Source organism: Lutra lutra, chromosome 16 (assembly GCF_902655055.1).
Source record: "Lutra lutra chromosome 16, mLutLut1.2, whole genome shotgun sequence".
NCBI lineage: Eukaryota > Metazoa > Chordata > Mammalia > Carnivora > Mustelidae > Lutra > Lutra lutra.
Genome location: NC_062293.1, coordinates 36,687,293 through 36,700,801, shown reverse-complemented (window position 1 = coordinate 36,700,801; position 13,509 = coordinate 36,687,293). Strand labels below are relative to the sequence as shown.

General features: G+C 39.4%; 1 protein-coding gene across 2 annotated transcripts in view; it reads right to left on the bottom strand.

Annotated features, from left to right (window-relative positions):
* The window catches only part of AATF (apoptosis antagonizing transcription factor), a 102,525-nt gene that overhangs the window by 52,116 nt on the left and 36,900 nt on the right, over positions 1-13,509 (bottom strand). For both annotated transcript variants that reach the window (XM_047707745.1, XM_047707746.1), the window contains exons 5-8: positions 10,109-10,223; positions 7,669-7,870; positions 6,548-6,712; positions 5,178-5,261 (exon numbers count right to left, since the gene is read on the bottom strand). In XM_047707745.1, the coding sequence (XP_047563701.1) occupies positions 5,178-5,261; positions 6,548-6,712; positions 7,669-7,870; positions 10,109-10,223 (566 nt within the window). The remainder of the gene's footprint in view (positions 1-5,177; positions 5,262-6,547; positions 6,713-7,668; positions 7,871-10,108; positions 10,224-13,509) is intronic.

Here is a 13,509-nt window from a genome sequence, read left to right as displayed (position 1 = left end):
CTGCCCAAACGCGAAACCTAACACTTGGTCTCACGACACGGAGATCATGTTTTGAGGCAAAATCAAGAGCTGGACACTCAACCAACTAAGATCCCCAGATGCCCCAGATTGTTTTGTTGTTGTTGTTGTTTTTTAAACCTATACTATGCCTCAAGAAACCTAACTGATTCTCTGCTGTATTTCTGCCATAATTTCAATCTTCAAGTTTATGTACTTCATATCTATATCCTCTCTAAAATCATCATACAGGGCTACATGTAGTAAGTTTTATCAAATTTTTAAGAAACACAACCCACATTTCAAGTAACAGTAACAAAATAAAAATGAAATACTGCTCTGAACCAGAAGGTATCTGTTTTTTGACAACTAATTAAAAGGAATAGGTTCAAATCAAACTTTAAAATATATTATTAACCAACAACTGAACCACTGGAAAGATATATGCCAACAGTAAGGATACTATATTGGCATTAACCACAGGAATGGCTTTAAACATCTTATTCACACTGAGATCTAAATGTATGCAATTAAAGCCACCACATCAACTGTCCCTATTAATCACTCACCAATTTAATTAGTAAACCACCTTGTCAGAAAGCTTGCTTCTTCCTTATTTCTTAACATTATCGACTTTTAATAGTTCACCGAATTAGTAATTACTTGTTTATGGCATTATCAAATGTCTAAGTCCAGCATGTGGCAAGGTCAGTTATAGCCATGTCCTGATGGCATGTGAAAGGAGAAATTTTACCCATCAAAGTGGTCATCTAAAGAGCAAAACCTATTATCCCTTTCTCTAGACACTCCTGGTTAAATTCAAAGTGACAGGACAAACCAGACCAAAACTAAACAGAGCTAGATGCAACATACAAAATCCTAATGAACCCTTAGAAATCCAGGTATCGATTTGTCAATATCTAAGCTCAATTAGTCCTTTCAGAACAAAATACCTCATGAACTGACAAGAAACTAGTCCGAGGTCTGGGATATGAAAAGAATAAAGCAGTCACTTTCTATTGCTCATTGCTAAGTGCAGTCGTATCTCAACCTGGAGATCTTGTAGGGATTAAATAAAGATGTATGTCAAGCACTGAGCTACTAAGCCAAGGAGTGGCACATGACTAGTGTTCAGTAAATGTTAGTCCTTCCTCAAATCTTTAAGAATGCAGGCTTTTCAAGTCAAAGATCAACTGATGGTTTAAAAAATCAAGTCAAAACAAAAGAAAATCCTTACACAGTCATACAGATAACCCAGCTCATAGAACTCAGTAAACAGGATAATGAAAATGAAAAACAGATACTGAAAACGTTTCTCAATGGCTCATCCTTTGTGGTCATTTACAACCTTCCTGTTTTGTGAAATTGTCTTTAGGGATGAGCTTTGACAAGAAATAGGCCAAATGCAAACTAATTCCACTTGAGATGGAAACTCAGAAATGCCTACAGCAGGTGAACAGTTTCTCTCATAAAATCTTCCCACTGGGTATACTTCAGGCTTTCAGCAATTCCAGTTTCCAAACAAACCAGTAGCACAACTATAAAGTTAATTTTTTTCATTAGAATTGTTAAGTAACAGGAGTTCAATAAATCATCTGCCTTCCAAGAAAAAAAAAATGACTAACACAAATAATATTTCTCCCGGTTCTAAGAAAATGAAGCTTATTTACAAACTGAAAGATGTAATACCATAGTGAAGTCTTTTGATGGCTCAAGAATGAAATATTGAAGAAATAAAGGTATAGAAAGAACAGGACTTGGTCTAAAAAGTCTTGAGATCAAGTACTCGTGTTGCCATCTAGTATATGGCTTCCAGGAAGTTACTTAAATTCTCAGGGATGCAGTTTCTTGTAAAGTTCTTTTCAGCTCAAAAAATTATGATTACTTATGATATCTGATACCTCTCTCTGTCTACGTATATATATACACACATGTACATACCTATACATATGTACCTTTATTAAATAATACAGACATACTTTCAAAGTTATAGTGATTTAAGGCCCATTATGAAACAAAGCGGGGGGGAGGGAGAATGTGTGTGTATGTTGGGTATTGTGACCCTGAATATCATTCTCAGTAGTTAGGGCATTTACACAGCCTGAATTAACCAAGTAAGCCTTTAAACCCTTACAATGAAACATTAAAATTCAATGTGGCTATAATCTCTTCCTTACAAAACATGGACCCAAAGAGTCTGGCTTCAAGTACGGTTTAAAAAAAAAAAATGGCGAAGTGTATTATATTCACCACCCAGCTCTTCCATATGACCACATTAAAAAAAACACAAATGAAAACTCACAGGCCCATTGTAATACATTGTACCACTTCTGAATGCAACACTTAGCTCAGGCTTACTACCCTGACAAATAAAGGAAAGCACTTTATGAAGCCAATTTAATTGGGAGGTGACAGAAAACATACAGCCATTTTCTTTAGCCTTATCATTGAATTGGCTTCAGCTCCAATCTCGGGCAAATCCCACTCAACAGAAGAAATTAACCAGGTCAGCAGAACAGGTGCTGCGCTGTGTCTGTCAAGGGCCTGGCATCACCACAATTACTTGCACACAATGAAGCAGTAATCTTTACAGATCATCTCTCCCAAGAAGTATATTGGGGAGGGAGAGGAAAACTGAAGGGAGGCGGCTGGGTAGGAGGTGGGGGGGGTGCGGGGAGGGAGGGAGTGGGGAGAAGAGGAGGAATAGGAGGCAAAGAGAAAAGGCAAGAAAAGAAAATGAATGTGCAGCTGCCTCAAGGCTCAGCAGATGTCGGGATGTGATGTACGAGGCTAGGATAAGCTGTTGTAGCCCGCTGCCAAAGAGTGGTAAGTGATTAAAGCCTGCACAGTTCTAAGCACCATATTTAGAATCTGCGGGGTTTCAAGACTTGCACCCATTCCTTGCTGTGCTGCCAGATGTTGGCAACTGGTCCAGTTCCTACTGACTGTGCATGGATGGTGGCAGTTGGTACAGCAGCAAAGCAATCTGGAATGCTTCCGGAGCGGCTGTACATTAACAAGTGTCACCCATCATTCACCTTTACAGAAGGCTGAAACAACTCCAATTTGCTGCCACTTCCCTCTTGGGAAACAGCCAAGATAAAGTTGCGCCTGGCAGCCCCATTTGTTTCACTCAGGTGTTTCAGCTGCCTTGCTGACCTCTATTAGTTTAAGTTTTAATTTAGATTAACCCCAGCACCCCAATTAACCAGCAAGGGGAAAAGCTAAGATGTGACTAGTCATAACTCTGAAATCAAAATTTATCGAAGGTAAAATTATTAATTGGGATGAAGGGCCAATCAAGTAATGCTATTTCTTTTTAAACAGACCTCCAGGCAAAAAAAAAAAGATAAAAAAATAAAAAATCTTTCAGACTAAGGATTGCCAGTGGAAGCAACTTCTCCTCAGTAATTTCAGTTTAATTTTATAAAGCCTATTTAATTTATGATGCACTTTCCATCGAACAATGTACACTTCAATTAATGAAGACTGGAGCATTTCTGATTGTCTCCCATGATCTCACACAATTACACAGCATTAATATCCCATATCAGGTACTTCCTTAGACACCCTAGAACAAAATAGAGTTCCCTACTCTTCTGACAAATGGATATAACAGAGAAGAAATGGAAAAAAGAATCAGGACCTCTGACTAGGAACACCTGAGGACACACCAATCCTCCTTCCTATACCCTCTCATCATTACTTTTAAGGCTCACTTACGGCAATAATTTCATTGAACATTCCAGAGTGAATAGAAAGATTATTTCTCTTCTTAGGGCAAAGACTCAAAGCTATCCCCTGTACACAATCACCTGTTCTATTGGCCTCACAGTGTAATTTTCCCATATTCTTTCCTTCATATACCAAATACATAATACAGTCACCATGGCTAAACCTTCAACAAGCAGTTGCAAATTCTTTGGCGAAAGTCAACACACTAAAAATTCAGCTGAGAAAAAAAGAATATCTTGATAAATAATGGCTCAACAAAAGCTGGTGTGTCACTGCTGAATAGCATCCTTGATTCTCCAAAGCTAGAAAGGGTATATCCCAAAGCACACTTCATTAAGTATGGCTTATCAGGAGACCCAGGATTACAGGAAATTATTTTAGTTCTTTAGAACAGCACAAATGTTTAGTCTACCTTTACAGTCACTAGCATCATTAAAAAGAGCAGCATGCGGGCACCTGGGTGGCTCAGTGGGTTAAGCCTCTGCCTTGGGCTCAGGTCATGATCTCAGGGTCCTGGGATCGAGCCCCACATCGGTCTCGCTGCTCAGCGGCAAGCCTACTTCCCTCTCTCTCTGTCTACTTGTGATCTTTGTCAAGTAAATAAATAAAATCTTAAAACAAACAAACAAAAAAAAGAGCAGCATGCCAGCAGAGAATAATGTCAGGGAAAGACCTGGGGGACATTCGGAAAGAGATATCAAAACTGGGCCATATTTCAACCTCTACCAATTCTGTCTGTCTTCAAAACATTACATTATGGTTATAATCAATAGTAGCAGACAATCTCAATACATACTTAACTGATGTGAACAGACACGCACGCATGCATGCACGCGCGCGCACATACACACACACACACACACACACACACACACACCAAAGGCAAAACACTTAATAAGCAATAGAACCAGAAATGCAGTTCAAGGACTCTGGGAGCCCAACCCTTTAGCTCCATATCCCAATCTAATAGCAACAGGACAAGAAACCAAACAACTAACAAAAAATCCTCTATAAATATTAGCAAAAATGGGTGAGAAAAAATAAACCTCCGGACTCAAGGAAGTTGCAGATTTTTTACAGATACTTCACACTCTGCAGTGACTAACAAAGTACTTGCAGTTGTTTTCATTTCAAAAGGAAAAATACAACATAGGAGCACAACAGGGGCAGCTGGCTGGCTCAGTTGGTAGAGCATAAGACTCTAGGTTGTGAATTCCAGTCCCACACAGGGTGTAGAGATTACTTTAAAAAAATAAACTCTTAAAAAAGAGAAGCCAAAACAGACTCAGAATTACACAGTAAGTCAATCTTAAAGATAGCAGTTCTAACTCTCTGACTCTATCCTCCTTCCAAAGTAAGCCACCTTTTGGTCAGAGAATTCTATGAGCTGTTTTGAAATGCTAAAACCTGATCTGTAATAAAAGAAAACAGTGTAAAAATCATACCTGGTGGTAAAAGTCATCGTCATCAAAGATTTCACCATCCAAGTCCTTCAGGTGGGCATTGGCAGGGGCTTGAGGAAGGACCTCCTAGAAGGAGTGAATCCAAAGGGTAATCAAAGTAATTTAGCCACCACAAATAATGTGTATAACAGTGTATAACAGGAAAGCAGCTTTCCTTAAGATATAAAGAGCTCTTACAACTAAAGAACAAAAATATTCCAATAAAAAAAATGGACAAGGACATTAATTATGCACTCGACATGAAAATAACAAAAAATTGTCAATAATCACATAAAAATATGTTTAACCTCATTCTAATTAAATACATGAAAATTAAAATGAGAAGACTCCATTTTTCAGCTTCTAAACCTGGCAACACTCAGGACCAGAAAACAGAACTGGTGGAAATGGAAATTAATGCAACCTTTCTGGAGGCACTCAGTAACATCTATCAGGATTTAATATGTGTATTCTCTTTGATTTGACATTTCCACTTTGAGAAATCTATCCATATGTTCACACAAATACACGTATTATAAATGCTCATGAATGTTTCCTATAGCACTGTTTCTAAGCTGGAGACAACATAAACAGCCACTGTTCCAATAAATTATAGTACACGCCTACAATGGAATACCCCATAGCCTAGTGCTGGGAAAAATGAGATAAAAAATCCCTCTGTAATGATTTAGAAAAGTGCCCAGGAAAAATTAAATTAAAAAAATAGTAAGATTTTATATAGTGTATTAATACTTTATATAAACACATAAATCATCCCAGTTAGGAAAAAAACAGAACCATGTTTCTATATATGCATATGTGTTATATCTATATATAGTTATATGAATAGAAAATGTCTTGTTACAGTTACAAATGAACACTGGTGTAATCGGAGAAGCAGAATTTTACTTTTCATTTTAAATTCTTCTGAACTTTGAAAAAAATTATTAAGTATATACTTCTATAAATAAGTTTCTTTAAACAAAAGAATGTGCTCCAGATATGGATCCTTTTCTATAGTATCTAAACGTCTGACATAAAATGCACACTTCCTTCCATACTGATACTGCTAGAGAAGCAGCTCTAAAATTGAATTTTTAAAAATTCGATTACGAATGGTTCCATTACCAGGCTCATGTCAAACTCAAAAATAAGAGAAGACTACACACAAATTAATAATAGCTCCATTTTAAAAGAACTTTCTCCTTCCACAAACTCTCAGTTTCTAGTCAATTTACAATCTAGTAAAGTTAGTGCTTTTTTCCCTTTCATGAACTTCTTATACCAAGGGTAATACAGGTGATCAGATTTTTCAGCTAATTAGCCTCACAGAAACTGCTCCCTGTAATCACCCAGCATCCCAGAGCTCTTACTGGTTGTCCTGGCAAACTCTCCGGGAGAAGCTGCGTTGCCGGTTCAGGTTTGCCAAGAACTCGGTAGATGGAGCGCTTGGTCTGTGTCCTTCGAAGTAATCTTTCTTTGTCCATCAGAATATGATCGATCTGAGTCAAGATTGAGCGTTCAAAGGCACCAAAACCCTGCAACAACATTAACCAGTGTCAGATAATGCAGAAAGTCTGTGCTGAAGGCAGCTACATTGGTTTCTCTATCTTTCTGTGTCAGCAAAGAAATAGACAATCCTCCTTTCAGAGGGACTTTGTGTTACAGACTGACTTTGGGAATGGCTGTAATTGTTCTCAGGGAAAAAAAAAAATTTAGTCTAAGGCGTTCCTATACCCAGAGATTAACTTTCACAGCTTCCGTAACTGTTGAAAAATCCACTTCTTTCAGTATTTTGTATTCCCAAACATCTCAACACTTACAAGGTCATTTTCTAGAACAAAATAATCTAAAAAAAAAAAAAAAAAAAGACTTTATTTATTTATTTATTTGAGAGAGAGAGCACTCAAGCAGGGGGAGGGGGCAGAGGGAGAGAGAGAATCCCAAACAGACTCAATGCTGAGTACAGAGTCTGACACGGGGCTAGATCTCACTACCCTGATATCATGACTTGAGCTAAAATCAAGAGTTGGAGGCTAGGGGCGCCTGGGTGGCTCAGTGGGTTAAGCCGCTGCCTTCGGCTCAGGTCATGATCTCGGAGTCCTGGGATCGAGCCCCGCGTCGGGCTCTCTGCTCAGCGGGGAGCCTGCTTCCTCCTCTCTCTCTGCCTGCCTCTCTGCCTGCTTGTGATCTCTCTGTCAAATAAATAAATAAAATCTTAAAAAAAAAAAAAAAAGAGTTGGAGGCTTAACCAATGGAATCACCCAGGTGTCACCAAAATATTCCTTCTAATAAAATTAAAATCCCAGGACTGAATGGCAGGAGTTCAGTAAATTTTTCTGTAGAAATGACTGATTACTATTACATCATGACATTATCTGTATCAATGAGCTGTAGTTCCAATGTCTTTAACTGCTTCAGGTTGACACAAACTCTGTTACACACATGTACACACACACACACACACACACACACACAAACACCACATACTTGCCTTCCCCAGTTTTCCAGAAGCCAGCTTGGTTTTATCATGCCACTTCTGAAGTGTGCAGTTCCTGTAGACTGTGAAGTCAGCAAAACGCTTTGCCATAAAGCTGGGATAGTCCTCCATTTCCAGCTTCCTCTTTGGTGGGGCCCTTCTCTGCTTCTTCTTCTCTTCTAATAGATCTTCATCTTCACTGGAAATCTCCTCCTCACTGTAAAATCAATAAGAACATTAAGTTCAATGTACACAAACACCACCCAAGTAAAAAGCTAGGCTCACATGAAGTTGAGAGTATTTAGGCCTTCCCTATTCTTTTCTTTTTTTTTTTTTAAAGATTTTTGAAATTTATTTGACAGAGAGAGACATAGCAAGAGAAGAAACACAAGCTGGAGGAGTGAGACAGTGAGAAGCAGGCTCCCTGCTGAGCAAGGAGCCTGATGTGGGGCTTGATCTCAGCACCCTGGGATCATGACCTGAGCCGAAGGCAGACGCCTAACAACTGAGACAACCCAAACGCCCCAGGCCTTCCCTATTCTGTCTACATTTTTAAAAAACACCACAGATGGGAGGGAGGGTGGCTTTTTGTTTGAAAAGAATGTTCGTGAGCTCAATCAAAAACTCATGTAACTTTTCAAATAAATATAAAAATTACTGGCTTAGAAATATTTTTTTAAAAGGTAAGCAAACCGTAAAAATAAATGAGGTTGTAAAAACATTATTAGAAATGCATATGAACCAGGCCTATACTGTTACAAGATGGTCTTTAAAAATTAAACACATAATCATATTTTTATGACCTTAATCCCCAAATCAATAAAGGAAATGTGTCTCCCTGTAACCAATTGTTCAGGAAAGCAGAATAATATTAGTTGAATCAAAGGAAAAGAGCTGAATGTGAAGGAAACTCAAAGCAGTGGGCAAGAGAACCGGAACTACGCTGAAATAAAGGCAACTGCCCGGATCAAGTAATACAGCCTCTATCAGGCAAGCCACTTAGACTCACTGGACTACTGACCCCAACACATTATAGGTGCTCAATAAATGTGAGCTTACTGTTGTCCCTCCAACTAAAAATGAAGGGAGCAAAGGATAAGCCCAAAGGGAAAAAAGCAAGCAGGTACCATATACAGCAGGCTCAAACAACAGGTGGGTGGGTGGGGGGTGCTGTGGAAATCCTTCGTCAAATGTGACAACTTCAGAAAAAGTAAACACGTTTATACATATTCCGTGCCTTTCTGAAAATTTTCCATCCTTCAAAATAACTGCTTCTTCCCTCACTGAAAAGGAGATGGCTGTGACCAGCAATTCCATGGTATTGGCACAAACTGCTGCATAAACATTAATTAAGAATTAAAATTAAAGGATGCCTGGGTGGCTCAGTCAGTTAAGCTGCTGCCTTTGGCTCAGGTCATGACCCCAGGGTCTGAGGATCCAGCCCCGCATTGACCCCCTTGCTCAGCAGGGTGCCTACTTCTCCCTCTGCCTGTGCTCTCTCTCTCTCTCCTCCCCCTACCAACAAATAAACACAATCCTAAAAAAAAAATTAAAATTAAGAGACGCCTGGGTGGCTTAGTCAGTTAAGTGCCTGCTTTCAGCTCAGGTCATGATCTCAGGGTCCTGGGTGGAGTTCCACATTTGGTTGCCTGCTCAGTGGGGAGCCTGCTTCTCCCTCTCCTTTTGCACACCCCCTACTCATCCACACATTTGCTCGCTTGCTCTCAAACAAAATCTTTAAAAAAAAGAATTAAATGGTGCCTGGGTGGCTCAGGTGTTGGGCACCCGCCTTCTGCTCAGGTCATGATCCCAGGATCCTGGGATCGAGCCTTGCGTCAGGCTCCCAGCTTGACGGGAGGCCCGCATCTCCCTCTCCCACTCCCCCTGCTTGTGTTCCTTCTCTCACTGTGTCTCTCTGTGTCAAATAAATAAATAAAATCATTATTTTTTTAAAAGAATTAAAATTAAAAATGAGCTTTCATCTCCTAATTTCTTTTCTCTTTTAAAGACTTATTTATTTATTTGAGATGGGGAAGGGCAGAGGGAGGGGAAGATAGAGAGTCTCAAGCCAACTCCACACTTAGTGCAAAGCCTGACACAGAACTTGATCTCACCACCCTGAGATCACAACATGAGCCAAAGCCAGGAGTTGGACACTCAACCAACTGTACCACCCAGGCACCCCTCATCTCCTAATTTCAATAGGTCTAAAGAAAAGGCAAGCCTTTTGCAGAAGCCCACAAAGAAAAGCAGGCACAAGTAAATATAAAAAAGGAAAACCTAATTCTTAATTTGTGTGCCATCCTGGCCACCAGGTAAATATAAGAAGGTCTTTCTGTTATTACTAACAATAAGTATGATACCTGCCTGCAGAAGGTTTGGCTTTCTTTTTCAAAAATGATGGGAAACTACTCAGATTAAAATAAGCAACCCCACAGCTCCATTCCTTCCTTACCTTTCTGCTTTGGGCTTTGTCCCGTCTACTAAATATCTAGTGTCTGGGTACTGGAAAAGTAACTCTTCCTGAAGATCTGCCAATGACCTCAACAATGCTTTAAGGGCCTTGTGACCTGGGAAATGAAGCACAGAGAAGGAACAATAAATTATCTACAATTCTTCAAAGCAGGCAATGACTGTAACTCATGACTCCTGGGCAGTTCTGGCCGGGGTGGGGGATAGGCAAAGGGCACCCGGGGCCTAAGAACTCTCTGAAACACAGAATTCCTGAAAGGAAATAATGCCAGTGACCACTTCACAGGCTTGTTGTGAGGAACAAGTGAGGTAACATATGTAAAGTGTGTAGGAAAGGGTCTGCAATAAATTGTGAGTTCTTAAATTTAGCAAGATTCACCAAGTTCTACCCTGCCTGTCATCATAACCAATCGTTTTTCCTTATGGTGTTAGCTTCTACAGGTAACCCACCGACCTCCTGGATTATCCCTCTATCAATCAACTCCTTAAGCAATCCCTTCTCTCCTGAAGAGCACAGCTCTGTCCTGGGATCCCTACTGTGTCGTCACTGCTGCCGTCGTCGCCCTTCCTCAGGAGATCTCATTTGCCTCTGGTTTGAGCTGCCACCTCATACATACAATTTCTCTACACATTCTCCTATGAAAAAAGTTGTTGTTCACGTATGAAAACCCCCAAGTTAACGACTTACTGTTTGTGGTACTGAATTGTGTATTAAAACTCTGCGCATTGAGAATATGTTCTTACCTGGTTCTCTACAGAGTCAACAGGATGCATTGTAATCAAGCTGGTCAGGATTAAGTATAGTCTACTACGGCTAAGAACTTTCAGGATAAAAACTGGCCCTCTGAGAACTGAACTCTTACCTTATCAGCCTAATCCTGCTAAAGGGGGTAACTAGACACTGATAATCACTATTTATGCGTTGGTAGCACTCAGACGCCTCTCCTATTATCGAGCTTCCACATTTCCAGCAACTGCAAGAAAATCTTCACATGGATGCTCCATCACTCCTCCAAATACACCATGTCAGAAACAGAACTTTGTTCTTCCTACCTAATATTTCTCCCTTGTCTGATTTTCTCCGTTTAATGTGTTTTCATAGGCGATCACTGACATTTCGGTGCCCTTACTCTATATATTTAATCCATTGCTAAATCGGGTGATTTTCCATTCTTATTATCAGTAATGGCTGTCCATTCATCTCTGGCCATGCTTCTCTCACACCTTCCCCCTTTCCCTTAAATAACTGTAACCTTCTCACAAACGCCCCTACTTTCATTTAGCAAACCCTACATTCATTTTTATTTTATATTCCATAGGGACTTCAGCCCACACAAACTTCAGTTAGCGTTAACCACAGTTTTTAGTGCCTTTTCTAGAAAAGGCTGTATCTTAAGAGAGAGAGCCCATGTTTTCCAAAGTGAAACCACAAACCAATTTTGCATTTGCAAAGTAGTTTTCAAAATTCCCAAGACCTAACCTTGAAAATCTTACACTAAGTAAGCGAGTCACAAAAGCACAAGTACCGTGTGATTCCACTTACATGAGGGACCTAGAACAGGCACATTCACAGAAGCAGAAAGCAGAACGATGGCAGGCAGGGGTGGATAGGAGAGGGGAATGGACACCTGTTCCTGTTCAATGGATACAGAGCTTCAGAATGAGATGATGAAAACATTCTGGAGATGGACAGTGGGGATAATGGGACAGCCATGCAAATGTACTTAACAATATTGAACTATATTTCTATAAGTGGCTAAGCTGGTCAATTTTATGTCATGTATATTTTAACACAATTGAAAAAAAAAACAACACAGTTTGTGTTCCCAAAGCAGGCCATAATGAATAATCCTACCATCCCAGTTCATCTCTGTACAGAAAAAAATCATCTATAATGCTTCAATCTTGAGCCTAGTCAAAAAAAACAGAAAAAAAAAAAAAAAAAAAGGAATGTTATTCACCCTTTAAAAAGAAATTCTGACACAGGCTATAACACATGGATGAACCTTGGAGACATTATGCTCAGTGTAATAAGCTAGCCATAAAAAGACAGGTACTGTATCATTCCACTTATAGGAGGGACCTCGAGTAGTCAAATTCAGAGACAGAAAGAAGGATGGGGGTTACCAGGGATTGGCAGAGAGGGGAATGGAGGCTTGTTTAACAGGTATAGAGTTCTACTCTTACAAGACAGAATAGTTCTGGAGATTGGTAACACAACAGTGTGAATATACTTAACACTACTGAACTATACACTTAGAAATAGTTAGGGTAAATTTTTGAATCCCTATTATACATCTGAAACTAATGTAACACTGTATGTTAACTACACAGGATGAAAATTCAAAATAAATTTGAAAATGGAAAAACAGTTAGGATAAATTTTATGTTAGGTCAATTTTAGGTTTCATGTTTTTTTTTGCTGCAATAAAAAATTTAAAAGAAGAAAAGCAGATACCTGTCCCTTACTTCTGGTAGATTCCATGTATCCATGATGTAAACCAGGAAATCAGGAACCATGTGTGGGGGCGGGGGGCAGTTTGCAAAGCAGTCTATAATGTTCACAGCTGCTTATCCCCAACAAGCAAGTCATAATGTGACTCTCACATGTGGCAGAACCAAGAACTGTGAAAACATACAACGAAAAGACTACTACTTTTAAAGGCCACTTTCAAGTAGCTATACAAGCCTTTTTATTTTGTTCAAGTCAGTTTAAAAAAATCCATTGCAGATATATTAGACAGCATATCAATCCAACAAGAAAGCAGAGAGCCAATATCAGTAAATCAAAGTGTGCCTTTCTGTTAATACTCTCTCATATGTTCTCATTTTATACACCCCTTCACCCAGTCAGAAAGTAGCCCTGAAGTATTTAAGCTCCATTCAGGGATAGCACCACCATGCATCAAAGTGTCAAGAGACCTACCAGAGATGAAATCTGCAATTCTGTGCTTCTAACCACAAAAAGAAAAAAAGAAAAAAGAAAAAAAAAGGAAAGAAAAAGAAAAAAAATGTTTATCAAAGTAAAGTCACCAATGACCAACACACAGACAGCTTCCTATAAAGAGATACAGAAGAAAGAACGCAATTCTCATTTCTTTGAGAAAAGGGCCACATTTCCTTCCACTAAGATTTTATGTAAAATCGGGGGCGCCTGGGTGGCTCAGTGGGTTAAGCCTCTGCCTTCGGCTCAGGTCATGATCCCAGGTCCTGGGTTCGAGCCCCACATCGGGCTTTCTGCTCAGCAGGGAGCCTGCTTCCTCCTCTCTCTCTGCCTGCCTCTCTGCTTACTTGTGATTTCTCTCTGTCAAATAAATAAATAAAATCTTAAAAAAAAAAAAAAAAAGATTTTATGTAAAATCTGCAGAGACCATACAGTGCTTT